At 46.0% G+C, this 25000-nt stretch overlaps 1 protein-coding gene across 2 annotated transcripts in view; it reads right to left on the bottom strand.

The window, feature by feature from the left end:
* Nucleotides 1-18423, bottom strand: part of dync1h1 (dynein, cytoplasmic 1, heavy chain 1) — a 60096-nt gene extending 41673 nt beyond the window's left edge. For both annotated transcript variants that reach the window (XM_084392598.1, XM_084392599.1), the window contains exons 1-24: nucleotides 18074-18423; nucleotides 16714-16801; nucleotides 14908-15081; nucleotides 13737-13992; nucleotides 12436-12622; nucleotides 11810-12081; nucleotides 10981-11208; nucleotides 9167-10243; nucleotides 7922-8101; nucleotides 7322-7471; nucleotides 6922-7068; nucleotides 6715-6855; nucleotides 6461-6637; nucleotides 5405-5515; nucleotides 5202-5321; nucleotides 4883-5122; nucleotides 4609-4764; nucleotides 3855-3968; nucleotides 3667-3777; nucleotides 3045-3254; nucleotides 2146-2292; nucleotides 1570-1736; nucleotides 1313-1486; nucleotides 677-842 (exon numbers count right to left, since the gene is read on the bottom strand). In XM_084392598.1, the coding sequence (XP_084248724.1) occupies nucleotides 677-842; nucleotides 1313-1486; nucleotides 1570-1736; nucleotides 2146-2292; nucleotides 3045-3254; nucleotides 3667-3777; nucleotides 3855-3968; nucleotides 4609-4764; nucleotides 4883-5122; nucleotides 5202-5321; nucleotides 5405-5515; nucleotides 6461-6637; nucleotides 6715-6855; nucleotides 6922-7068; nucleotides 7322-7471; nucleotides 7922-8101; nucleotides 9167-10243; nucleotides 10981-11208; nucleotides 11810-12081; nucleotides 12436-12622; nucleotides 13737-13992; nucleotides 14908-15081; nucleotides 16714-16801; nucleotides 18074-18326 (5046 nt within the window). In that variant the 5' untranslated portion in view covers nucleotides 18327-18423. The remainder of the gene's footprint in view (nucleotides 1-676; nucleotides 843-1312; nucleotides 1487-1569; nucleotides 1737-2145; nucleotides 2293-3044; nucleotides 3255-3666; nucleotides 3778-3854; nucleotides 3969-4608; nucleotides 4765-4882; nucleotides 5123-5201; nucleotides 5322-5404; nucleotides 5516-6460; nucleotides 6638-6714; nucleotides 6856-6921; nucleotides 7069-7321; nucleotides 7472-7921; nucleotides 8102-9166; nucleotides 10244-10980; nucleotides 11209-11809; nucleotides 12082-12435; nucleotides 12623-13736; nucleotides 13993-14907; nucleotides 15082-16713; nucleotides 16802-18073) is intronic.
* Between the last annotated feature and the right edge of the window lie 6577 nt (nucleotides 18424-25000).

Genomic DNA, 25000 nt, shown 5'->3' with positions numbered 1-25000 from the left:
GTCATCACTGTGAGCTTTACTCGTCCTTCCCTCGGGACACTTTCACCCCAAACTCTTTTTTTAAAAACTTTTGTCGCACTTGAAACATGAATACACACAAAAACTAAAAAAAAATTACGGATTCGAGGAGTTTTGTGGTTGAAAAAAAAAAAAAAAAAAAAAGGTAACAAATCCTTCCCTCTCGGCTCAATCTGACCCTTAGGGATGTGAGGAAGGCTTCAGTACACAGGAAACCATAAAAATGCTCAAAATTCAAACTAAAAATGCTAAAACTTTACCAAAAAATTATTGTATAACGTCTACATGTGTATCTGATGCACACTGAAGAGAAACTGGCTTTAGGACCCAGAGGAACAGCTCATTTACTCCATATAGAGCTATAAGCCCATCTAGAGTCATGAAATATCATCTTATATTATTATTATTATTATAAAATATTATATTATTATATTCCACAAGACGTCGGCAAAGACGCCCAATGTTAGATATTTAAAGCTGAAATAAAAGGGTTATGCATGAAATTGAGTTATTTTGAAATTAAATAGCTTTCTTCTGTGAAGTATAATTTTAGGGCTTTGGGTCACTTTGACCCGCGAGGGGAAGCTGTGTCACGAGGGAAGGATCTGAATAAAGCACTATGAACAGGCTAGTCATCTGTGGGCTAGCACGCGCGCACCTCCTCTCCCTCCCGGGACGAGATGCCCAGGACCTCAGTGCTGTCCTCGTTCAGCAGAATGCTGGACACTCCTGCGAACATCTTCTTGAAGTGCTTCTGAAGCTTGGCCACGTTCTTACTGTTGCCAATGATCTCCAGCAGATCTTCATCGCCCACGAAGTAGAACCTGCAGGACACAGCAGCGAGCCCAACGAGTGTTTAGCGTTAGCGTGACATGGCGACACAATAACTATTAATGCACAATTCTGAAAGCAGTTTCTCTGTCACTAACTCGTCGGCTAACCCTTCCTAGACATCACGCTAACTAGCGCTCACTCTGTCAGCTGACTTCAGTCCTATTTAGTCAACCGATCCTGTATGTGTTTAGTCCGGCTTAGGTTGACGAGACGTCTGGGAACTTTTGTGTTTGTTTGTGTCATGGGTTTTAATGGTGAGACTTTTGTTTTTGTAATAATTTGTATTTAGATTTATCTGCCAATATACCGGCTTTCAAATATAGAGAATTATCGGTGCGTCCCGAACCCTTTCCTCAGTTCTGGCTAAAGTGAACACTAATCAAAGCCACTATCATCTGTTCTCTGCTGGATTCCCATGATCCTCTCCTCTACTGAACGGCTGATGCCGTGAACGTCTGACCTGGGGAAAGACGAGCGCTCTCGCTCCAGATATTCTCCCAGTGCCTTCTGGATCTTTCCCAGCAGATCAGCCAGTCTCTCCAGCGACCTCTGAACCCCCTGGATGTTCAGGACGTCCATGACCAGAGGAGACTTGGTCACCTTCTTCATCAGAGCCAGAAACTCTGTGCTGATGCTGTAAAACACACGGGTCACATGTTCAGTCCCCAGCCTGAGATCTGCAGCACACTAGTGTAATGGCTGTGTTTGACCTCTGACCTCTGGAAGCGCTGGGTCTCCACGGGGAGCAGGTGTTTGATGTCTGCGCTGCCGGTGAAGATGCCCTCCAGGTAAACCCAGCGGCGCTGCACATCGATCCACACGTCGAACAGCGCCATGATGCGGTTGAGTTTGTCCTCCCAGCTCAGAGCGTCCTCCTCGAACACCTGACGAGAGAGACATCGGTTCAGCTAATGCCAGGTCTCAGACGCCATTACAAACATACAAATATCATACTAATACAATCAATCCAAGCAAACAGATTCAGAGTACTTTATTTAATGCCGTGTCAGCATTCAGAGCCATCTTCATGGCAAAAACTCAATTACAAAAGTACAAATATCACATAAATTCCACGTCATCACCCGCGGAGAAGCCAGCGCTATCAGAGCGCAGACGCGACTAGCAGATGCTGTTCACTTCTCCGCGGCTCCATTCTCCATTTTGAATAAAATTTAAATTCTATATCGAATTGAACTTTGGGATCAAATCAAGGATGGAGTCGTGGGATTGCAGAAGAGTCCCAGCCGTACTGAGAGTGGAAACGCTCGAATGACGAGCTGGAATCAGTGTTACCTTGTAGTACGGGGAGAGCTTCATGGCAGACACGCTGTTGATGTGCTCCTTGACCCGGTTGAACAGATCGTCCCATCCACGAATCAGACGGCACTTGTTCTGATAGTTGACCAGATCGAGCTCGTACGAGTTCCACACCTCACGGATCTGCAGGCCAGAGGACACAGCGTCAGCGTTGGGGAAACTCATTACAAGAAACTCGAGTTATGTAATCAGATTACCTTTAAGTATTCATTACTTTACTACTAAATTTACAACAAAATATCCTAGTTACTTTTTCACATTCATTGACTGACAGCTCTCCTGTCCCTATGTTGAGACAAATGGAAGTGCAGAGGCGTTGTGTGTGTGTGTGTGTGTGTGTGTGTGTGTGTGTGTGTGTGTGTGTGTGTGTGTATAAACATGATGTTATTGTAGTTCTAGACTAAATGTGTGTGTGCATTTACTCCTCTCACTTGCACAAAAAAAAGATTCAATATTCCTCAAAATGAATAAAACCAGTGAAACGCAGAATCAGAATAATACGCAAACCTCCAATAACTAAATGTTAAATAAAACAATTTTTTTATGCATTTAATCTCACTTTATTGAGCAATGTACTTGATTCTGAGCTTCGATGATTCAGTGAAACCATGAGCAACCCTTTCCTCTTCCTCTTGAGAATCTACATTTCCTTCAGCCTGAGGATTATTTCACTTTTGGTGTGAAAGAGTCTTTACATTTGCCCCAAAATGTAGCTTTTTTGTTATAACAAAACAAGCTCAGCTCAGGTGGAAGAAAAGTAACGCAATTAGTTACTTTTTAAGGGAGTAACACAATATTGTGTTGCATTATTTTTCACAGTAACTTCCCCAACCCTGCATATGTGTGTGTGTGTGTGTGTGTGTGTGTGTGATCACCTGTTTGAGGAACTCCTCGAGGGCCATCTCTCCCTGCGCCACCAGCAACACGTCCTTCACCACCATCTCGTTCTTCTGCAGGTCCACGTCCCAGATCTGGCCCAGAGTCAGCTCCGACAGAACCCAGTTCACATGCAGACGCTTCATCAGCTGCTTCCAGTGCCGGTCCTTCAGCGCCTCCGACTTCAGCTCGATCACCAGCATGTTCACCTGGACATCAGCAAGTCGTGCAAAAGGTGTTTTTACGCAAGTTTTAATTTATTCAATGAACACATCATCTAATCCCATTAATCATGAAGTGTGTTTATAATGCGTGTTATTTTATTAAACTGAAAATAAAAAGCTGGTTTAATCAGCCCAATAAAAGACCATTAACTACAACTCTTTTTATTGAACATTAAAACGTTATAAAACTGATCTGAGATCAGGTATAAATCATACAGAAACTGGTTCACAGAGATCATCTCCCCCAAGTGGCGAACCATTGACATCAGCAAAACGTTTAGAAACCGTAATGACAAAGCCTGGTTTCCTGAAATCATGTGACTTTGACAAAACAATGCAAAGGTTTCAACGTTTCCTCACTAGCATGAGCGTCTGCTAGCGTGTAGGACCGGCTCACCTTCATGTAGCCTTTGAGCAGCCGCTGCACGTACTCGTACGAGGCGTACTGGCGCAGGCGAGCGGGGAAGTTCTTCAGCTGGTTCAGGAGCCCGTCCAGATTCTGACGCAGCTGTAGGGAACGAGAGCACAAGTCAGTGAAGCTAACGCTCGGACACGCGTCAAGCGTTACGACGGGCGCGGGCTAACCTTGCGCGGCTGCACCGAGACCCACGGCTGCTCCTTCATCTGGTCGATCTGCTCCCACACCTTCGACAGCTCGGACCACACGCCCTTCAGATCCTGCAGCTCCTCCAGCGCCACCTGACAAACACACACACGTTAGCAGAGCGCTACGAGGCGCCGGACAAACAGCACACACACGTTAGCAGAGCGCTACGAGGTTTAGTCCGTCCTTCTGTTAGACTGTCTCACACATGAATTATGTTGAATATCTGTCAGCTGTTAAATTTAACTACACAATTAGATAATACCAGTTTAGCTCAACCAATCACCAAGCAATGCTTCATTGTGTTCAGTCTGTGTGTAAAAAGAGCATTAGCAATTAAAGAAAAAACACTCAAAGCTCAAAGAGTCCGAATCATTTTTGGTCCCAATGTTTGTAAATGTCACTGGTAGTCACTGGTAGTCACTGGTAGTCTCTGTATGAAGAGTTTTGCACCCACTAATAAAAAAATTTAAAAAATGATTGACACCAGATATAATTGCGGTTTGACTATAAGCTTTCACTCCTAAAAACATGGTGATGAAATATTTGTTCTGTGTGTTGTCAGTATTCTCTGAATCATGGAGTGATAGGAAGCAAAATCCAGAACCTCCACCGTAAAAACCTTTACCTTTAATATGTGTCTGAAATAAAATAAGAATCGTGAACCAGAATGATGATTTGAGCGACCCTCGTTCATGTCCACAGTGACACAGGTGTGTGAAGTGATGACCTCACCTGCACCCTCTCCTCGCTGCTGCTCAGCAGACCCGTGTCCGTCAGCTCCAGCGCCTCCTTGGCCTTCGCACAGTTCTCCCGGTCATCCTTCAGACGCCCGAACTTGCCCTCGTAGATCGTGAGCGACTGCAGCGCCTCCTCTGGACGCAGACTGCCCTGCAGAGACACACACACACACACACACTCTCAGAGGAAAACACTGACCACCCCTTCACCTGCCCTGAGACACACACACACGTACACACAGTACACCTGAACACCCCCCCACACGTACCCCCACTGGTTTGGTCTTCTCCCAGTCGGACAGCAGGTCAGTGGTGCGGTTCTCCACGGCTCGGTCCTCCTGCACGATCTTCATCTGGAGGTTGGCGACCTGCTGCTGAATGGCCGTGTCTTTGCGCTTCATGATGTCACTGAAGGCGCCCCACTCCCCCTCGATGTTGTCGATGTAGAGCCAGGAGGGCGGGAACTGGAAGCGCTGCTTCTCCAGCAGACGCTGGCCGTTGCGGAACACCTGCACGGACCAGAGGCTTCAGTGACATCATCACACACACGCACAGATTCACACATCTAGACCAGGTCGTTGCACTCACATCCACTTGCTTCTCGAACTGCTTGATCTTGCGTTTGAGCGTCTGCACGTACGTGATGAAGGTCACGGCATCAGAGGTGCTGGCCGTGTCCACCGAGTGCTGCTCCAGTTCTTGACGAGACTGGAAGACCGTAGAAAAGTTCAGACTAATTCACTTGAGCACATAAACATGTTGTTTCCCATGAGCCAGAGCTCGTCACACACCTTAGAGATCTGAGAGTGGAAGTCCTGCATGTTGTTGCCCAGCATCTGTCCAAACTTACTGAGCACCTCCTTATGCCACGAGTCGTACTTCAGATTCACCTTGGACTGAACCTAGATCACATGATAAAATAAACACTTTTAGAGAGTAACGCAATATTTCCTCGCATTGTTTTCCATAAAAAGTAACATAATTAGTTACTTTTTATGAAGTAACACAATATTGTAACATTACTATCCTTATAAGTAACTAAGTAACATAATTTGATACTTTTTATGAAGTAACGCAGTATTGTAACACATTACTTTGCATAAACATTTATGTAATTAGGTACTTTTTATGAAGTAACAATATTTTAACATTACTTTCCATAAAAAGTAACTAGTTGTTACCTTTACAAGGAGTAAACCAATACTGTAACACATTGCTTTGCATAAAAATGAATGTAATTAGGTACCTTTTATGAAGTAACAATATTTTAACATTACTTTCCATAAAAAGTAACTAGTTGTTACCTTTACAAGGAGTAAACCAATACTGTAACACATTGCTTTGCATAAAAATGAATGTAATTAGGTACCTTTTATGAAGTAACAATATTTTAACATTACTTTCCATAAAAAGTAACTAGTTGTTACCTTTACAAGGAGTAAACCAATACTGTAACACATTGCTTTGCATAAAAATGAATGTAATTAGGTACCTTTTATGAAGTAACAAATTGTAACATTACTTACTATAAAAAGTAACATAATTTGATACTTTATGAAGTAATGCAATATTGTAACATTACTTTCCATAAAAAGTAACTAAAAATGTTATAATTTTAAAGAGTAACAATACTTTCCATAAAAAGTTTTACTTTTAATGAAGTAACAGTATTGTAACACATTACTTCGCATAAAAAGTGATGCAATTAGGTCATTTTTATGAAGTAACTCAATATTCTAACATTACTTTCCATTAAAAGTAATGTAATGAGTTAGTCTCTTAAGGGAGCAACACCGATAGTTTACGGCCAGAAACCTCACGACTGAACTGAGCCGCTATCTTCTGACCTTGCCGTAGTCTATGATGACCGGTCCGAACTCTTTCCTGGTTTCTGCGTTGTCAAACGTTCCTCGTGCTTTGCGGATCTGCACCAGCAGCGCCTGCCACTTGTTGAGATCTTCTCCCAGACGGTTGTAGATGTTCTCGGGCTGCATGTCCCACAGACACTGGTACTGCAGCCACACCTGAGGACCAAACGAGGTCAGTCACACGGTTCACGTGTGGACACAGCACACTCGCTCACTCAAAGGGAAGACGCTACCTTGACGTACTGCTCCACCTCGGAGACGTTCTCCTTCACAGCGTTATACGCTTCCTCCAGTGCAGACGGACCGTCGGGCATTCGGGTCAGAGCGTTCCTGTAGAACTTCTCCTCTTCGGATAACTCGTAGTGAACACCGACCTGTTTAAAGAGCAAACATTAGCGCAGGTGCGGGAAACTGAAAGCAGACGCAGAGCAAACACAAACCTGATATCTCTGACTCTGGATTCTGGGCAGAGACAGAATGACCATCTTCCAAGCAAACATTTCCTGGTAGAGCCGGTAGCGGCAGTCTTCAATCGGCGGGTTCAGATAGATGACCTGGTTTGTGATCCTCAATTCATGGATGACATTCTGTTTGGACAAAGACAACAGTTCAGAGTGAAGTTAGGAATCAGTGTAGTTGTAGCTGGCGATTAATATGATCTCTGAATGCACTGACACTACCAGACGAGAATGAAACTTGAACTGAATTGATCTGAATAACTGCATCATTGATTGTTATAATTTTCCTGTTTCTTACTGTGAAGCTGCTTTGAATCTGTTTTGTATAAAGCACTATAGAAATAAGACTAGATGAGCTCAAAACTCCACAACAATGTCTTGCCTTGATCTTGGGGTCTCCTCCAGGCTTGTGACTGAGTTGAGGGGCTTCCGTGTCCATGTCCACGTCAGCCTTGTCCTCCATCTGTCCCCGGAGAACCTGCGTCCAGGCCTTGAGCCCCGCCTGCAGACGCACCCCGAGGATACGCTCGATCTACGGACGAAACGCTCACATGTGAGTGACACGAGCCCGCGGACAGACCAGCAGAGCTCGCCTCGATGTCCAGTTTATGACCCAGACGGGCAGATTAGAGTACGAGTGCAGGTTAAGGTCATAATTAACAAAAGTAACATAATTAGTTACTTTTTAATGAAGTAACAATATTGTAACGTACTTACCATAAAAGTAACTAATTGTTACAATTTTAACATTACTTTCCATAAAAAGTAACAGACATAATGATACTTTTTCATCAAGTAAAACAATATTCTAACATTACTTTCCATAAAAAGTAACTAATTGTTACCATTTTAAGGTGTAGCAAAATTGTAACATTACTTTCCACAAAAATAAACTAAGTAACATAATTAGTTACTTTTTATGAAGTATTGCAACATTGTAACGCGTTACTGTCCATGAAAGGTGACGTAGTGAGTGGCTCACCTCGATGTCCAGCTTGTTGACCCAGATGGGCAGATTGGAGTAGGAGTGCAGGTTCAGGTCATCGACGGCCTTCTGGATGCGGTTGAGGATCTCGGTGAACATCTTATGCTCGTACATGCAGGTTTCAAGCGAACGCACCTCCAAATCAATCTTCTCCTCGAGCAGAAGAAGATCATCCACCTAAGAGGGAAATACCCACAAGTCAACATGTGCCATTCACATCTCTTCTCACCCTGACAGTAAATGCAGCATTCACACTACCAGCCGAAGTAAGGGCACATGACTGTATTTAGGAATGATTCTGATTCGCTGATATCAGTTATTAATTTCTTTTAAACTCTATCATGGCCGTTAGCGTTCTGATCTTGGTCACTGTGAACTGAATTAAAGTAATAATGACAAAAACACTCTATAGTTTGGAAGCTCGATTGGCAACAAAAGGTAAGTGCAACTCTCTCACAGTTTAAACTTTTTAACTCGCAATTCTGAGAAAACAAAAGTCAGAAATGTGAGATAAAGTCACAATTAACTTTTTTGAACTGATGATGAAATAAGAACCAAAACATTTATTTGCATAACTTTTTTAAGTAGTCCACAAAAAGTGTCCGTATTAGGTTTCACTATAACCACAGATTAGGCCTACAAATCTTAATGTCAAATCGGTTTCCGATGAATCATTTTGATGAATATTAGTCAAAAATGCAAGCAATTATAATAACGTGCGCGTGCGTGTGTGTGTGTGTGTGTGTGTGTGTGTGTGTGTGTGTGTGTGTGTCCAAATGCCTGATTGGTGCTCTAGGTTTCCTGGTCTCGGGTTGGTCGACCTTTTCTTGGATTGATTGATTGATTGTTTTATTTAATGCCATGTCAGAATCTAAGGCTATTTTCTTGGCAAAAATTTAATTACAAAAATACAAATATCATTTAAATACAATGAAGCCAAGCAAACAAACACATCAAGTCATATTATATATATATATATATATATATATTTTTTTTTTTTTTAAATTAACATATGATACAAAATCCAAAACCTTCTCAGGCTTAATCTTACTAAATAAGTCCTTAAGTGAAATAACTTCATAGTAGAGCATTCTGCTAGTATTAAAACCAGGACAGTCCAATAAAATATGTTTAACAGAGAGGGGGATCTCACAAAACATGCACAGAGTTGGCTCTTCACCTTTAAGCAAAAACTAGTATGACCTATACGACCTCTGGTGAACGCCACTGGATCAGATCTACCTTTTCTTGGAAGTTGAAGACGGTTTCCGCCAGCCGCTGGACGTACGGGTCGAGCTTGTAGGACTCCCAGACGAGCGAGATGCCCTCGGTGACGAGCGCCTGCACCTCCTTCTTCAGGCCGGCCACGAGCAGCGAGATGGAGGTGCGCTCCTCCACCTTCTCACAGGTGCGCTCGTACGTGCGCACGCTCTCGATGAGCGAGATGGCGAACGGGTACAGCTGGTTAGCCTGATGGGCTTTGTTGACGATGGCTAGCGGCACGCGGAAGCTCAGCCACTTCAGGTTGCGCACTTCCTTGGAGAGCGTGATGATCTCGGGGAGGAAGTTGACCTTGAGCTTGAGCACGGTGCCGGTGCGCCCGCGAGCGCGCGTGTTCTCGATGGTGAAGATGCGGCCCGACACGCCCAGGTTGCGCTGCTGCACCTTTCGGGCCCAGTCGTCGAAGATCTCCTGCGTGTTGAGCTTTGCGCGGAAGCTGTCGCCGTCCTGCTTGAGCTTCAGACCCTCCACGTGGTTTTCCCAGCCCTTCCCGAGCACGTCCTCCACGCGCTTCATGTACGCCGTGAGCTGCCGGTCGATCTGCTTAGCCCAGATGATGGAGCCGGAGACGGGAGGCAGGTCTCGCACGTGGCTCATCTTGCAGGACTGGCTCTGGGGATACTGCACCTTGAACTTGTCGTGCAGAGACTCGATGTCGTCTTTGACGCGCTGGATGAGCTGCGTCTGGTACTCCCGGATGGCTCCGCGGATGTGCGGGCGCACGAACAGGGCGTTGAAGCGGGAGAAGATGCGGAACATCTCATTGGCGTTCTTGGCGGTGCCCAGCTGGTCGCGCAGGCGGGCCGTGATGCGCGTCTCCACGCGGTCGATGCGCTCGTCGTAGCGCTTCATGGCCGCTTCCCACGCCTCCATTCCCTCCTTGGAGACGTCCAGGCCGTCGACCTCCTTCACGTTCTCGTACGCCAGGTTGACCTCCTCGATGGCGTTAGCGTCCGCAGCGTCGAACAGAACCTCGGCCACCTTCAGATCGGCCGGCTCTGCGGTCTCTCCCTGAGCATGCTGGGACACGGCAGACACCTGCAAAGACAAGAGCAGGCAAAGTCATGCGCAATAACAACATGCCGGATGTAGCACACTTGAATTTAATTAATTACACCTATATTCACACGATATAGAACATTTTTTACGTTCGCAAAGTAAATTCAAATTCAGTCGTACCTACTCAGACAGGGTGTGATTCTGGACGCACCGCATGTCTTTACATCACATTATTAGCTTTCATACAACTGATCATTCAACTCAGACTATGGGAAATCCAAACGTGAGCTTTTACTTCACATCTAATGACACTACTGTCTGCTTATAGCTGAACTGAACTGTTTAATTGATGCATTTTGCAACATCAACACAGTAATTGATCTGAAGAACGACTAAAGCAGCTCTAAAAAGACAATACAGCTGAATCTGAATTCATCTCATATCTAATGTTTGCATCATTGATTGTTTATTAAGTCAAGTCAAGTCAAGTCAAGTATATCTGTATAGCGCTTTTCACAATACAGATTGTATCAAAGCAGCGTCACAGTATGAAATTAAAATAATACAACAAGGTTTGTTTCTAGTGGAATTTATTGATTGATAAAATTAAATATCCCCAAAATATCCCCAGCTTATTACTGTGAAGCTGCCATGACGCCTGTAATCTGTGCACGGTAGAGATAAATACCCCCCCAACCTTTGAGCTCATTTAAATGTTAATGTTCATATTAATAAAGACTCAGTCATGTCAGAGGTCACGCGTTCAGACTGCACACCTGAGGCCGGAGCACGCGCACGATGACGGCTCGCAGCTGCTCGTGCTGTCGCCTGAAGCGCCTCATGTGGTCCAAGCGGGCCTGCAGCTTCCGGTGCGCGGGACTCAGACGCCACACCATCTTCAGGTTCTCCTCCCTCTTCCTCTTCACGATGTCCCTCAGGAGCACCTGCAGCTTCTCGTACTCGTCCTCCCACGTCTGGAAGACCTCGAAACACGCCACCATCACCTGTGGAGGAGAAGAAGAGCGCTTACACTGGGGACGTGACTAAAGATTTTCCCAGCGGTTAATCAAAGTGTGACAACACCAGTAGTAACACCGGTAGTACGGGATCACCGGCGGGGGCTTTTAAATCGCTAATTTGAAAGCGAAACTAAAATGCACACGTCCGCACGGGCATTCATAAATCATTCCTACGACAGGAGCGCTCCATTCTGCTCACTCCGCAGCCGTGGACACGCACCGTTATTAATGCCCGTGCGCATTTTAGTTTCACTTTTAAATTAGCGCCAATTCGGGGGCGGATTGCTTGAATGGTGAGTTCATTAGCCTATTATTCTTAGAGAAAAACAACAACAAAACAGTGCAATGACAAATTCGCTTAAATAGGCAATTTTACATTTCGCTTCGACACCAAATATTCCGGCATCATCTTGTCAGTCAGATCCTCGCTCTCGTGATGAATGAGATCTGACTCCTGTTGCTGATCTGTGCTGCGACTCTCCTTCGGCTCACGGTTTATCAAGCAGACACGTTCAGTTTTTAAATTGTAGTGTCGGTTCTCTAACTGAACTAAATGCTTTTATTATCAAACTGGACCGGGTCGTACCTTCTCGAACTCCTCGTAGGCCACGTGCATGAGCTTGCGAGTGCCCAGCACTTTGAGCAGCTGAGAGCTCAGGTCTCGGGAGATGGCCTCCACCAGTCGCAGCGCTCGCTGGATGGGGTATTTGGTGTTCCGGATCTTGCGAAGGTGAGTGAAGATGGCCACCAGCGCCTGCCGGATCTTGTCGAGTTCGGTGGCCGACAGCAGATCGTTGAGGGGGAAGTCCTTCATCAGGGGGTTGTAATCGTTCACCGTCTCCACAGCCTGCTTTAGTCCTGAGAGACACACGCACACAAGCGTTAGAGACGAGGAGCGTGCCTACAGCTGTGCGTTATTGTAGGAATGGAGTTTCTGCACACATGTACATAATTAAAGCGTTGTGCTTCTCTGTGGGAAACAGAGGATATATTTATTTGAATCTCAGCCTTTGTGATTTCACAATAGCACTATGCTATATTATGATTGTAAATGGTTTTAAATATATCGCGTAGCTTTAGTAAACGGTGTAATAATGCGTTTCTGAACTCTCCCTGTGGAACGCACCACTTCCGGTATTTTCCCGGCTTCTCGACACGGGTAAGAGGAGTGGGGGAGTTTTTTTAAGTGGAGTGCTGGACTTGAATGGTCACCTGTGTCTGTGTCGAAGCTGACGGTGGCGTGGAAGCGTTTGCCATGTTTGAGGATGTCGAGAGTGAGCAGGACCTCGGGACTCTCCCTCTTCTCCTGGATCCGGTTGAGCGCTCGCTCCAGGTTCAGCCAGAAGCTGATCTCCTGCAGGGCCGTTCCTGAGGCCGGGTCTCGGTCCAGCTTCGTCACCTGCAAACACACACAGCAGCACAAACACCTTAAACAACTGCACACACACACACAGCAGCACAAACCTCAGGCTCAAACCACAACATTTCTGTTTACACACAGTTCACACAAAAATCACTCGCTCTCATGCTATTTCAAACTTTCGAAACACATATTAAGGTATTTTTTCATGAAATCGTAGAGAGCCACTGAAAGTCTATTTCTCCAAAACTGACGCTTAATGTTGAACACACAGATTTGGTAAGCGGACGCTCAAAGCTTTCTGGACCCATGAGAACCAGCGAGGCTCAATCCTGCACGTTCTGTACGGTTGAGCTTCTGTTTCCCACATCACTCCGGTCACCAAACGCTCTGTGCGCTCTGAACATGAAGCATCAGTCTGGCTGGAACCACAGGAGGGTCTTTCCCTGTTCACTGTGTGTGTGTGTGTGTGTGTGTGTGTGTGTGTGTGTGTGTGTGTGTGTGTGTGTGTGTGTGTGTGTGTGTGTGTGTGTTACTGAGCCTGACGGTGAAGATGGAGAGGTTAAACTATAATTGATAGCTGTCAAATTATATTACAGTGTTTCCCATACATTGGTTCACAATATCAACACCCTCCGCCACTAATAGATTTTCTAAAAGGCTTTGACCTCGGTGAATAAACATGAGCACTGACCGTTTCACAGGCCAAACGCGGCGTGGGTGTTTCTATATCAATGTTTCTGAAGGGAACTGACGGTCTTTGGAAAAGTTTCAATGTTATTTCAATAGAATCTTTCTTTATGTTTCCTGATAAAGCAGCGTTTATGAGCCGTTACCGTGGAAACCGCTGCATCTCCTACAGCGCCTCCTGCTGGTGCTCTTTATAAACACTGCAAACCTGCATTAACACTAGTGTGGATTCTTCTACAATATTCCCTCATGACAGTAAAACGGGGCGTTCTAACCCAATCTACTGCAGTGTTTCCTCTCTCACTCAGGAGAACATGTGGTGAAACCGGTATAACTTAGAAAAATACCGTGATATGCAGTTTTGGTCATCACTAATGCATCACATCGTGTTTTTACCCTAGCAGTCCTTCAGTACAGTAACGTCACAGGTAACGCTGAAAGACACACACACACACACACACACCTTCTGTATCTCCCGGATCCAGCGGTTGACGCCGGACTGCAGCTGGTTCAGGAAGCTGGGATCCTCCACTTTATCCCCGAAGTCAGTGACCTTGGGCTTCTCCGCGCGCTCGTAGCACTGCTTGGCCACGTTGCTGATGATGGGGTGTATGAGCAGACTGATCTCGGGGATCTCGATGTTCTGCTGGAGGTGGAGGAGCCCCATCTCCAGCTCCGCGATCTTCTTCTCCACCGAAGGGGCCATCTTATCCCCATCCCTGAACACACACACACTTCATCATTCAGTTCAACTCACGTTTATCTGTACAGCGCTGTCCACAATACACATCGTTTCACAGCAGCTTCACAGAAAACTCATGCGTCCACATTACAGCGATCTGATATCAGAGGAAACTGTGTAAGTTACGCATTTCAGAAATGTACATATAAAAAAATAAAAAAACACAGCTAAAAATGTATTAATTTAAACAATGTAATAATTGAATGCAGATGCAATGAGCTCACTGAAGTAATGAATACTTGTTTGTTAACAAATGATGACATTTAGAAAACACAGCATTGGTGCGTGTTGATCCATTACATCCGCATCACGACTGGAGGAGTTTCTGTCTTTGGTTGTAAAGCTTCTTCAAAGGAGTCGCTCACTTCAGAACTAAAATCTCCAAGATGTTCATGTGTTTCTGTCTTCAGTGGAAATGCAGGTTTTTGAGGAAAACACTCCAGGATTGTTCTCCATATAGTGACCTGATTACGTAAAGCCTGAAGTCGTGGACGTGCAAGACCCCATGCGTGACCTTTCAAAATGATTAGGTAATTTGTCGCATCACAGCGAGTGCAAGACCAGCATTAGTGGATAAAAGTATATAAATGTTTATTTAGTTGTAAAATGTCGGCTGGTTTGTCTAGATCAGACTCTTATTCCTCGGCTGGATCGTGTCGAGACTTTGAAGCTGCACTGAAACTCACATCTGGACCTTCGACCCGTTGGACCCCATTGAAGACACTATATGGAGGAACATCCTGGAGTGTTTTCCTCAAAAACCTGCATTTCTTTCCCACTGAAGAAAGAAACACATGAACATCTTGGATGACGAGGAGGAGAGTACATCATCAGGAGACTTTAGTTCTGAAGTGAGCGACTCCTTCAGGAATGATGTCGGAGGAGACGTTACCTGTCGGCTTTGCCAGACTCCCGGATGTAGGATTTGAAGTACGGAGCGACAGCATTGCTGATGAAGGAGTGCAGGGTCTCGTACGGGGAGTCTTCGCTGAGCGTCAGAACACGCACCTGAGTGGAGATCGGCTTATCCGCGTCGATGACTCCCGTACGCTTGATCAACGCCAGGCTGAAACAACACGTTCACATTAGCAGAGACACACAGATCAGGATCACGTTCACATTAGCAGACACACAGATCAGGATCAGGATCACGTTCACATTAGCAGACACACAGATCAGGATCAGGATCACGTTCACATTAGCAGACACACACAGATCAGGATCAGGATCAGGATCACATTAGCAGACACACACAGATCAGGATCAGGATCACGTTCACATTAGCAGACACACACAGATCAGGATCAGGATCACGTTCACATTAGCAGACACACACAGATCAGGATCACGTTCACATTAGCAGACACACACAGATCAGGATCAGGATCACGTTCACATTAGCAGACACACACAGATCAGGATCAGGATCAGGATCACGTTCACATTAGCAGACACACACACACACAGATCAGGATCAGGATCACGTTCACATTAGCAGACACACACAGATCAGGATCAGGATCACGTTCACATTAGCAGACACACACAGATCAGGATCAGGATCACGTTCACATTAGCAGACACACACAGATCAGGATCAGGATCACGTTCACATTAGCAGACACACACAGATCAGGATCAGGATCAGGATCACGTTCACATTAGCAGACACACACAGATCAGGATCAGGATCACGTTCACATTAGCAGACACACACACACAGATCAGGATCAGGATCACGTTCACATTAGCAGACACACACACACAGATCAGGATCAGGATCACGTTCACATTAGCAGACACACACAGATCAGGATCAGGATCACGTTCACATTAGCAGACACACACAGATCAGGATCAGGATCACGTTCACATTAGCAGACACACACAGATCAGGATCAGGATCACGTTCACATTAGCAGACACACACAGATCAGGATCAGGATCAGGATCACGTTCACATTAGCAGACACACACAGATCAGGATCAGGATCACGTTCACATTAGCAGACACACACACACAGATCAGGATCAGGATCACGTTCACATTAGCAGACACACACACAGATCAGGATCAGGATCACGTTCACATTAGCAGACACACACAGATCAGGATCAGGATCACGTTCACATTAGCAGACACACACAGATCAGGATCAGGATCACGTTCACATTAGCAGACACACAGATCAGGATCAGGATCACGTTCACATTAGCAGACACACACACAGATCAGGATCAGGATCAGGATCACGTTCACATTAGCAGACACACACACACAGATCAGGATCAGGATCACGTTCACATTAGCAGACACACACAGATCAGGATCAGGATCAGGATCAGGATCACGTTCACATTAGCAGACACACAGATCAGGATCAGGATCACGTTCACATTAGCAGACACACACACAGATCAGGATCAGGATCACGTTCACATTAGCAGACACACAGATCAGGATCAGGATCACGTTCACATTAGCAGACACACACACACAGATCAGGATCAGGATCACGTTCACATTAGCAGACACACACACACAGATCAGGATCAGGATCACGTTCACATTAGCAGACACACACAGATCAGGATCAGGATCACGTTCACATTAGCAGACACACACAGATCAGGATCAGGATCACGTTCACATTAGCAGACACACACAGATCAGGATCACATGTTTGACGCTCGTCACCTGTTAGATTTGAGCCCGTAGTGGATGTCGATGCTAACGCTGTAGGAAATGCACTCGCGCTCCTCCTCGCCTTCATCGCCAACATCCTCTGCATCAATCACAAGAGACAACCGGCTGTTAGTGATGAATCAGCCTTTATTTAACATTCAACACGACTGTTATTTAAAGCCAGACATGTGACGTGAGGCTGTGTGTTACTGGAGTACACAAGAGCACATTCATCTAAACACGAGCACAGCCTCGCTCCGTCCCGACGCTACACTGCTAGAGTAAATCACTGTAATCATGAGGCACACCGGCACACACTATACTGTAGATCAGATGCAGTACAATTTATCTCAAGTCATAAAATCTCTCCAAACTGAAGCTGTGAGCGCTACAGGAACCCTGCATTACTGTAATATCACAGGTTATGATCACAGACTGTATAAAATATGGACGTAGCGAGTGTGACGTCACCCGTAGCGTTTCTGAAGAGCAGTTTAAGCCCAAAGCGAAGTTCAGTAAAAATATAATGAATACTGTATAGCGCATATTTATCAGAATGATCATCTCTAGAGTTATTTTACTAGCTAACTATCGAGTTTATCGTCGTTAAATGTCTGAGGTAAATTACATTATTGTTCTCAAGCCGTTTTATTGACGTCTTTCCGCGGTTGAAACACTGATTGATGGATTACATGAGACATGATCGATATCAGTTCTGAATATTTCAACATTCCTTCTGATGTTCACTGATGTTTATTTACTGCTGTAACTTAAAGATGAAGAGATGATCGGTTCAGCTGTCACACACATTAAACACACATTTAGTGATAAAACTGACAGAATATGAAAGACGATACTTTAAAATCAAAATTAACACAACTTATTGTGATTATGTGATGGCATGAGCTAGAAATAATGTTTAGAGAAATTTGTTCACGCATCAACTAAAAACAACTAAAGTTAAAAGATTGATTCCTGACTGGGACTTAAGAATCGATACCGGTTAAAATCGAGGAATCGATCTGTCCTACTCAGATGATCGTGACGTCACCGATCTGCAGTGCAGCAAACACGCCCTGAACGCGCATTGATCACTTATTGTTGACATTTTAGCACAAATTCAAGCAGTCTCTTTGCAGCCATGTTTCTAAAATAAACATGAACTAAACTTTCATTTTTGACACATCACAGGAGCGACTCAAACAGGGCGGGGCCACACAAACCCTGCGATAATAATGCAATAAAACATCACGAAATCGACTGACAGTCTCGGCAAACCCGCACACAGACATCGCAATCATGAGCTTAATAACGCATGTGAGTGATTTTAACCCTTAAGATGTGATGAATTGATGATCATGCGGCTTTTAACCTTTCAGCGCGTTCCGTTCCACCAGAATCGAGTGAATCTGTGGATCTGACAGGAACTTTTTCATCTGCTCGAGCGCGCTCTTCTCCTCCAGCGCGCTCTCGAGGGCCGCGGGCGCGTCGCCGCCATCTTCCAGGAGCAGTGGCACGAGCTTTCGGATGTGTTTCTGCAGGACTGAGGCGTCCGCCACTGTGTGTACGGCAGCAGAACCCTCCATCACACCGCCACCGTCCTCTCCCCCGCCACTGTCAGACATTTCCCTGCGCAATGAGCCGAGATTAGCCGATATTAACCGATGAGTGAGCTGTGAGAGAGATCGCGCTGTATCACGGACTCTGTCACATCACCGTAATGACCAGCGCCCGGCTCGTCGGGAAACTTTATTGTTTCGCGGAAGTCTGTGATATGTAGTTTTTCCACCAGGGAAGCGTATGAGTTAACGTGACATTTGAACTACATTACCCAGAAAGCCGAAAAGCGTCATACGCCTAGCGTCATCGCTTTTCTCGTGCATCACACCCTGATCACACCCAAATTACATGAAATATAAAATAAAAATAATAATACTAATATAAACACTTACATATGGAAACACAAATTTATAATAATTATAAGGTGGCAGACTGCTTGAAAACCCTTGAGGCAGCATAACGTTTGCATTTAGTCTAGAAGCATGTCGCTCACTTACTAAATATACTGACTAGTAAACCAAAACAATAACTTACATGAACCCTAAACTAAAGTCTGTTTTGAACATAGAGGTTTTGAATCGTAAATGGAGCGGCATCTATCACGTGACTGGCACCTGTCAATCAGCGGTCTCGCGCGCGCGCGCGTATGTGTGTTCAGTCAGTCAGTTCATGATCCTGTCACTCATGATGCCGCATAAGTCAAAGAAAGACAAGGTAAGACTTTCTGTTGAAAAAATGATTGACTAACTATACGATTTCTAGATAATCTTATAGGTAGATTACTTCAATTAACTTTTTATCGATCTATCTATCGATCTATCTATCTAATCTGTTTTCAGTCTGTGAAATCCAGCAGAAAGGGGAGCAAACAGCATGAAGATGATCAGGACTCTGACAATGAGGTAAATATTGATTATTGGATGAAAATAGGTAAAGTGGAAAACGTTCAGATTAGTTGACTGTATCAGTCCATGTTAGTTTAGAACATAATGTTGATATTTAGCAATACACATACTGACATAAGTGCCCAATTGTTCATACTTTAGCAGTGTTCAGCCTTACAAACATTGTAGCCAAAGGATTTCAGTAATCATAAATATAGCAATTGGATTGAAATTATTATTATTATCATAGTTCATTATATAAGATGTTTTGTACCATGAATCTCATATTAATTTCAGTTGTTGATTTGCTTTCAAAGACCAGGTCATTAGACTGTATTAATATCTAACCGTAAGGAGAACTGTTTACCTCAGAGACATTACTGTAGAGCTTTAATGACCAGAGCAAACAACAGAACCACTCTTACTCTTCCTGCCACTGAAGTGTGTGTGTGTGTGTGTGTGTGTGTGTGTGTGTGTGTGTGTGTGTGTGTGTGTGAGTGAGAGCAGCTGATCTGGGTCCAGTGAATGTGACCCAGATCTGCTGAGGATAAATGATCCCAGCTTCAGGAAATCAGGCTTGTAACGGGAATCTGCTTGTGTGACTCTGGTTTCATCAGGGTCTGAATAAGAGGATCAGGACCAGAAAACACACGTCCGGCCCGAACACACACCGCAGACTGAGTGTGTGTGTGAGCGTCAGCAGAGAGCTGGAGCCACTGGACGCTCTCACAGGTGTGTGTGTGTGTGTGTGTGTGTGTGTGAGCATCAGCAGAGAGCTGGAGCCACTGGACGGTCTCACAGGTGTGTGTGTGTGTGTGTGAGCATCAGCAGAGAGCTGGAGCCACTGGACGCTCTCACAGGTGTGTGTGTGTGTGTGTGTGAGCATCAGCAGAGAGCTGGAGCCACTGGACGCTCTCACAGGTGTGTGTGTGTGTGTGAGCATCAGCAGAGAGCTGGAGCCACTGGACGGTCTCACAGGTGTGTGTGTGTGTGTGTGTGTGTGTGTGTGAGCATCAGCAGAGAGCTGGAGCCACTGGACGGTCTCACAGGTGTGTGTGTGTGTGTGTGTGAGCATCAGCAGAGAGCTGGAGCCACTGGACACTCTCACAGGTGTGTGTGTGTGTGTGTGTGTGTGTGTGTGTGTGTGTGTGTGTGTGTGTGTGTGTGTGTGTGTGTGTGTGTGTGTGAGCATCAGCAGAGAGCTGGAGCCACTGGACACTCTCACAGGTGTGTGTGTGTGTGTGTGTGTGTGTGTGTGTGTGTGTGTGTGTGTGTGTGTGTGTGAGCATCAGCAGAGAGCTGGAGCCACTGGACGCTCTCACAGGTGTGTGTGTGTGTGTGTGTGAGCATCAGCAGAGAGCTGGAGCCACTGGACGCTCTCACAGGTGTGTGTGTGTGTGTGTGTGTGTGTGTGTGTGTGTGTGTGTGTGTGTGTGTGTGAGCATCAGCAGAGAGCTGGAGCCACTGGACGCTCTCACAGGTGTGTGTGTGTGTGTGTGTGTGTGTGTGTGTGTGTGTGAGCATCAGCAGAGAGCTGGAGCCACTGGACGCTCTCACAGGTGTGTGTGTGTGTGTGTGTGTGTGTGTGTGAGTGTGTGTGAGTGTGTGTGTTCTCTACTACATCAGTGTTTTTGTCCGTCTTAAGCATCAGTTCAGGCCTTGAATTAAGAATTGATGCTCCGCGTGGATCTGGTCTTCCTCTAATGAACAGGATGTTCGTGATGCATAATTTAGATCTCAGCGGATGCTCATGATTGTTGACCTGCATCTCAGTGACACTTTATTGTCCAGTTCATCAGTGACACACAGCTCTCATCTCAGAGTGATGCTTCAGTGACACGAGAACAGCAGAAACCTGCCCTCAGCATTACATCCTGCGCTCGTTGCGACCCCTGCTTCTCATCATCATCATCATCATCATCAGCAGCATCTGTCAGTAGAGCTGGTCTGAGGTCAGCTGCATCTCTGTCTATAAACACAAACTCAGGACAGCTGAGAATCACCTGATGCCCTTCAGAATGTGGGCGGGGCTTGATTGTGTCTGTGGGGAATTGATTGGATGGTTGTGGTTTGTTATTGGCTGATCTCATGAGTGACAGTTATTCTGACTCAAGATTTTTAACACAATAATGATGTGCAGTGCACCGATAAATCATTTAGAATAAACACTGCAATATTCCATAAAAATATAAAAAAGTCGAATTTGATTTCATGGGGACTTTAAAAACTGTAGTGATGGATTCAGTTAATATCTCATTAAGACCATTGAGCTTCTCAGATCTTACTGTAAGACTGAAGATGAGGGGATGTTTCTGTAATACAGTAGGGTTAGGGTTAGACTGAAGATGATGGGATGTTTCTGTAATACAGTAGGGTTAGGGTTAGACTGAAGATGAGGGGATGTTTCTGTAATACAGTAGGGTTAGGGTTAGACTGAAGATGAGGGGATGTTTCTGTAATACAGTAGGGTTAGGGTTAGACTGAAGATGAGGGGATGTTTCTGTAATACAGTAGGGTTAGGGTTAGACTGAAGATGAGGGGATGTTTCTGTAATACAGTAGGGTTAGGGTTAGACTGAAGATGAGGGGATGTTTCTGTAATACAGTAGGGTTAGGGTTAGACTGAAGATGAGGGGATGTTTCTGTAATACAGTAGGGTTAGGGTTAGACTGAAGATGAGGGGATGTTTCTGTAATACAGTAGGGTTAGGGTTAGACTGAAGATGATGGGATGTTTCTGTAATACAGTAGGGTTAGGGTTAGACTGAAGATGATGGGATGTTTCTGTAATACAGTAGGGTTAGGGTTAGACTGAAGATGATGAGATGTTTCTGTAATACAGTAGGGTTAGGGTTATGTAAAACACAATGAAGCTTTATGGCGTGCTGTGGTACTCAAGTCCGGGCTCGGAGTTCTAGATGGTCTCGACCGAGTCCAGCAATAATATATGCTTTTTTCTCCTTAAAAACAGAACCACTGATGGAGCGCACTTGTTCAGAAAAGGGTAACGTTATTGGTTTAATACACAATCCATCTAGAATAGGCATTGATTGGTCGCCGGGTAGATGCCTGGCTCCGTGTGTGCGTCAGTCATTGTTCCAACCCGAGCGTGAAAGTTAGCCTGTGCATTCGAGTCTGTTTATGAAGCTAGAAAATAGAGCTGGAAGATGAATTGTATTTTCAGTGTCATTGCGATATGAACGTGTTATTTAGCGATGGGCACCGAAATGTGCTATTAAACGGGTCATGTGTCGGCTCCTCTAACGAACACACACGCACACACACACATAAACACACGCACACACACACACAGTGGTCGAGGTGTAGGCTAGTGAAGAAGCGAGTTGACAACAGTTAACACTATGTTCGTTACTGTAAATAAGTGCAAGTTCTTTTTTTCTGTCTCTGTCTTGACTGTCTCAGCTGGACTCGACTCGGTCTCAACTAGTCCTGGTCTTGGACTCGACTCAATCTCGACTAGTCCTGGTCTTGGACTCAACACAGTCTCTACTAGTCCTGGTCTTGGACTCAACACAGTCTCTACTAGTCCTGGTCTTGGACTCGACTCGTCCTGGTCTTGGACTCGACACAGTCTCTACTAGTCCTGGTCTTGGACTCGACTAGTCCTGGTCTTGGACTCGACACAGTCTCTACTAGTCCTGGTCTTGGACTCGACTCGGCCTCGACTAGTCCTGGTCTTGGACTCGACTCGGCCTCGACTAGTCCTGGTCTTGGACTCGACTCGGCCTCAACTAGTCCTGGTCTTGGACTCGACTCGGCCTCGACTAGTCCTGGTCTTGGACTCGACTCGTCCTGGTCTTGGACTTGACTCGGCCTCGACTAGTCCTGGTCTTGGACTCGACACAGTCTCTACTAGTCCTGGTCTTGGACTCGACTCGGTCGACTAGTCCTGGTCTTGGACTCGACTCGGTCTCGACTAGTCCTGGTCTTGGACTCGACTCGGGCCTCGACTCGTCCTGGTCTTGGACTTGACTCTGCCTTGACTAGTCTTGGTCTTGGACTCGACTAGTCCTGGTCTTGGACTCGACTCGTCCTGGTCTTGGACTTGACTCGGCCTCGACTAGTCCTGGTCTTGGACTCGACTCGTCCTGGTCTTGGACTCGACACAGTCTCTACTAGTCCTGGTCTTGGACTCGACTAGTCCTGGTCTTGGACTCGACACAGTCTCTACTAGTCCTGGTCTTGGACTCGACTCGTCCTGGTCTTGGACTCGACACAGTCTCTACTAGTCCTGGTCTTGGACTCGACTCGTCCTGGTCTTGGACTCGACACGGTCTCGACTAGTCCTGGTCTTGGACTCGACTCGGTCTCGACTAGTCCTGGTCTTGGACTCGACTCGGGCCTCGACTCGTCCTGGTCTTGGACTTGACTCTGCCTTGACTAGTCTTGGTCTTGGACTCGACTAGTCCTGGTCTTGGACTCGACTCGTCCTGGTCTTGGACTTGACTCGGCCTCGACTAGTCCTGGTCTTGGACTCGACTCGTCCTGGTCTTGGACTCGACACAGTCTCTACTAGTCCTGGTCTTGGACTCGACTCGTCCTGGTCTTGGACTCGACACAGTCTCTACTAGTCCTGGTCTTGGACTCGACTCGTCCTGGTCTTGGACTCGACACAGTCTCTACTAGTCCTGGTCTTGGACTCGACTCGTCCTGGTCTTGGACTCGACACAGTCTCTACTAGTCCTGGTCTTGGACTCGACTCGGTCGACTAGTCCTGGTCTTGGACTCGACTCGGCCTCGACTAGTCCTGGTCTTGGACTCGACTCGGCCTCGACTAGTCCTGGTCTTGGACTCGACTCGGCCTCAACTAGTCCTGGTCTTGGACTCGACTCGTCCTGGTCTTGGACTTGACTCGGCCTCGACTAGTCCTGGTCTTGGACTCGACACAGTCTCTACTAGTCCTGGTCTTGGACTCGACTCGGTCGACTAGTCCTGGTCTTGGACTCGACTCGGTCTCGACTAGTCCTGGTCTTGGACTCGACTCGGTCTCGACTAGTCCTGGTCTTGGACTTGACTCGGGCCTCGATTCGTCCTGGTCTTGGACTTGACTCTGCCTTGACTAGTCTTGGTCTTGGACTCGACTAGTCCTGGTCTTGGACTCGACTAGTCCTGGTCTTGGACTTGACACAGTCTCTACTAGTCCTGGTCTTGGACTTGACTCAGTCTCTACTGGTCCTGGTCTTGGACTTGACTCTGCCTCGACTAGTCCTGGTCTTGGACTTGACTCTGCCTCGACTAGTCCTGGTCTTGGACTCGACACAGTCTCTACTAGTCCTGGTCTTGGACTCAACTCGTCCTGGTCTTGGACTTGACTCGGCCTCGACTAGTCCTGGTCTTGGACTCGACACAGTCTCTACTAGTCCTGGTCTTGGACTCGACACAGTCTCTACTAGTCCTGGTCTTGGACTTGACTCAGTCTCTACTGGTCCTGGTCTTGGACCTGACTCGGCCTCGACTAGTCCTGGTCTTGGACTTGACTCGGCCTTGAGTAGTCCTGGTAATTTTGATTTGAAAAGCTGTTCACGTGTGTGTGTGTTCAGAAGAGCTCAGTGTTCTGGAAAGGCTGCTTTAATAATGATGTTTGTTTGACAGCTTTGGGTGTTTTCTGTGGTGTGTGTGTGAGTGTGTGTTTGTGTGTTTGAGCTCAGACTCTCAGGGTCCTATCTTACACCCGGCACAATGCAGCGGCAAGCGCAACGCAAGTGTTTTTTGATAGTTTCAGCCTGACGCAGTTTTCATTTTCACGTCCTGCGCCACGTTGTTTAAATAGCAAATGCATTTGCGCCCATTTGTGTGTCCATGGGCTGCTGGTCTGAGAACGAGGTGTGTGTTCTGG

Source organism: Rutilus rutilus (assembly GCF_951802725.1).
Source record: "Rutilus rutilus genome assembly, chromosome: 21".
In the NCBI taxonomy this organism is placed as follows: domain Eukaryota; kingdom Metazoa; phylum Chordata; class Actinopteri; order Cypriniformes; family Leuciscidae; genus Rutilus; species Rutilus rutilus.
The sequence above is the reverse complement of the archived record's forward strand: the minus strand, read 5'-3'. Positions and strand labels throughout refer to the sequence as shown.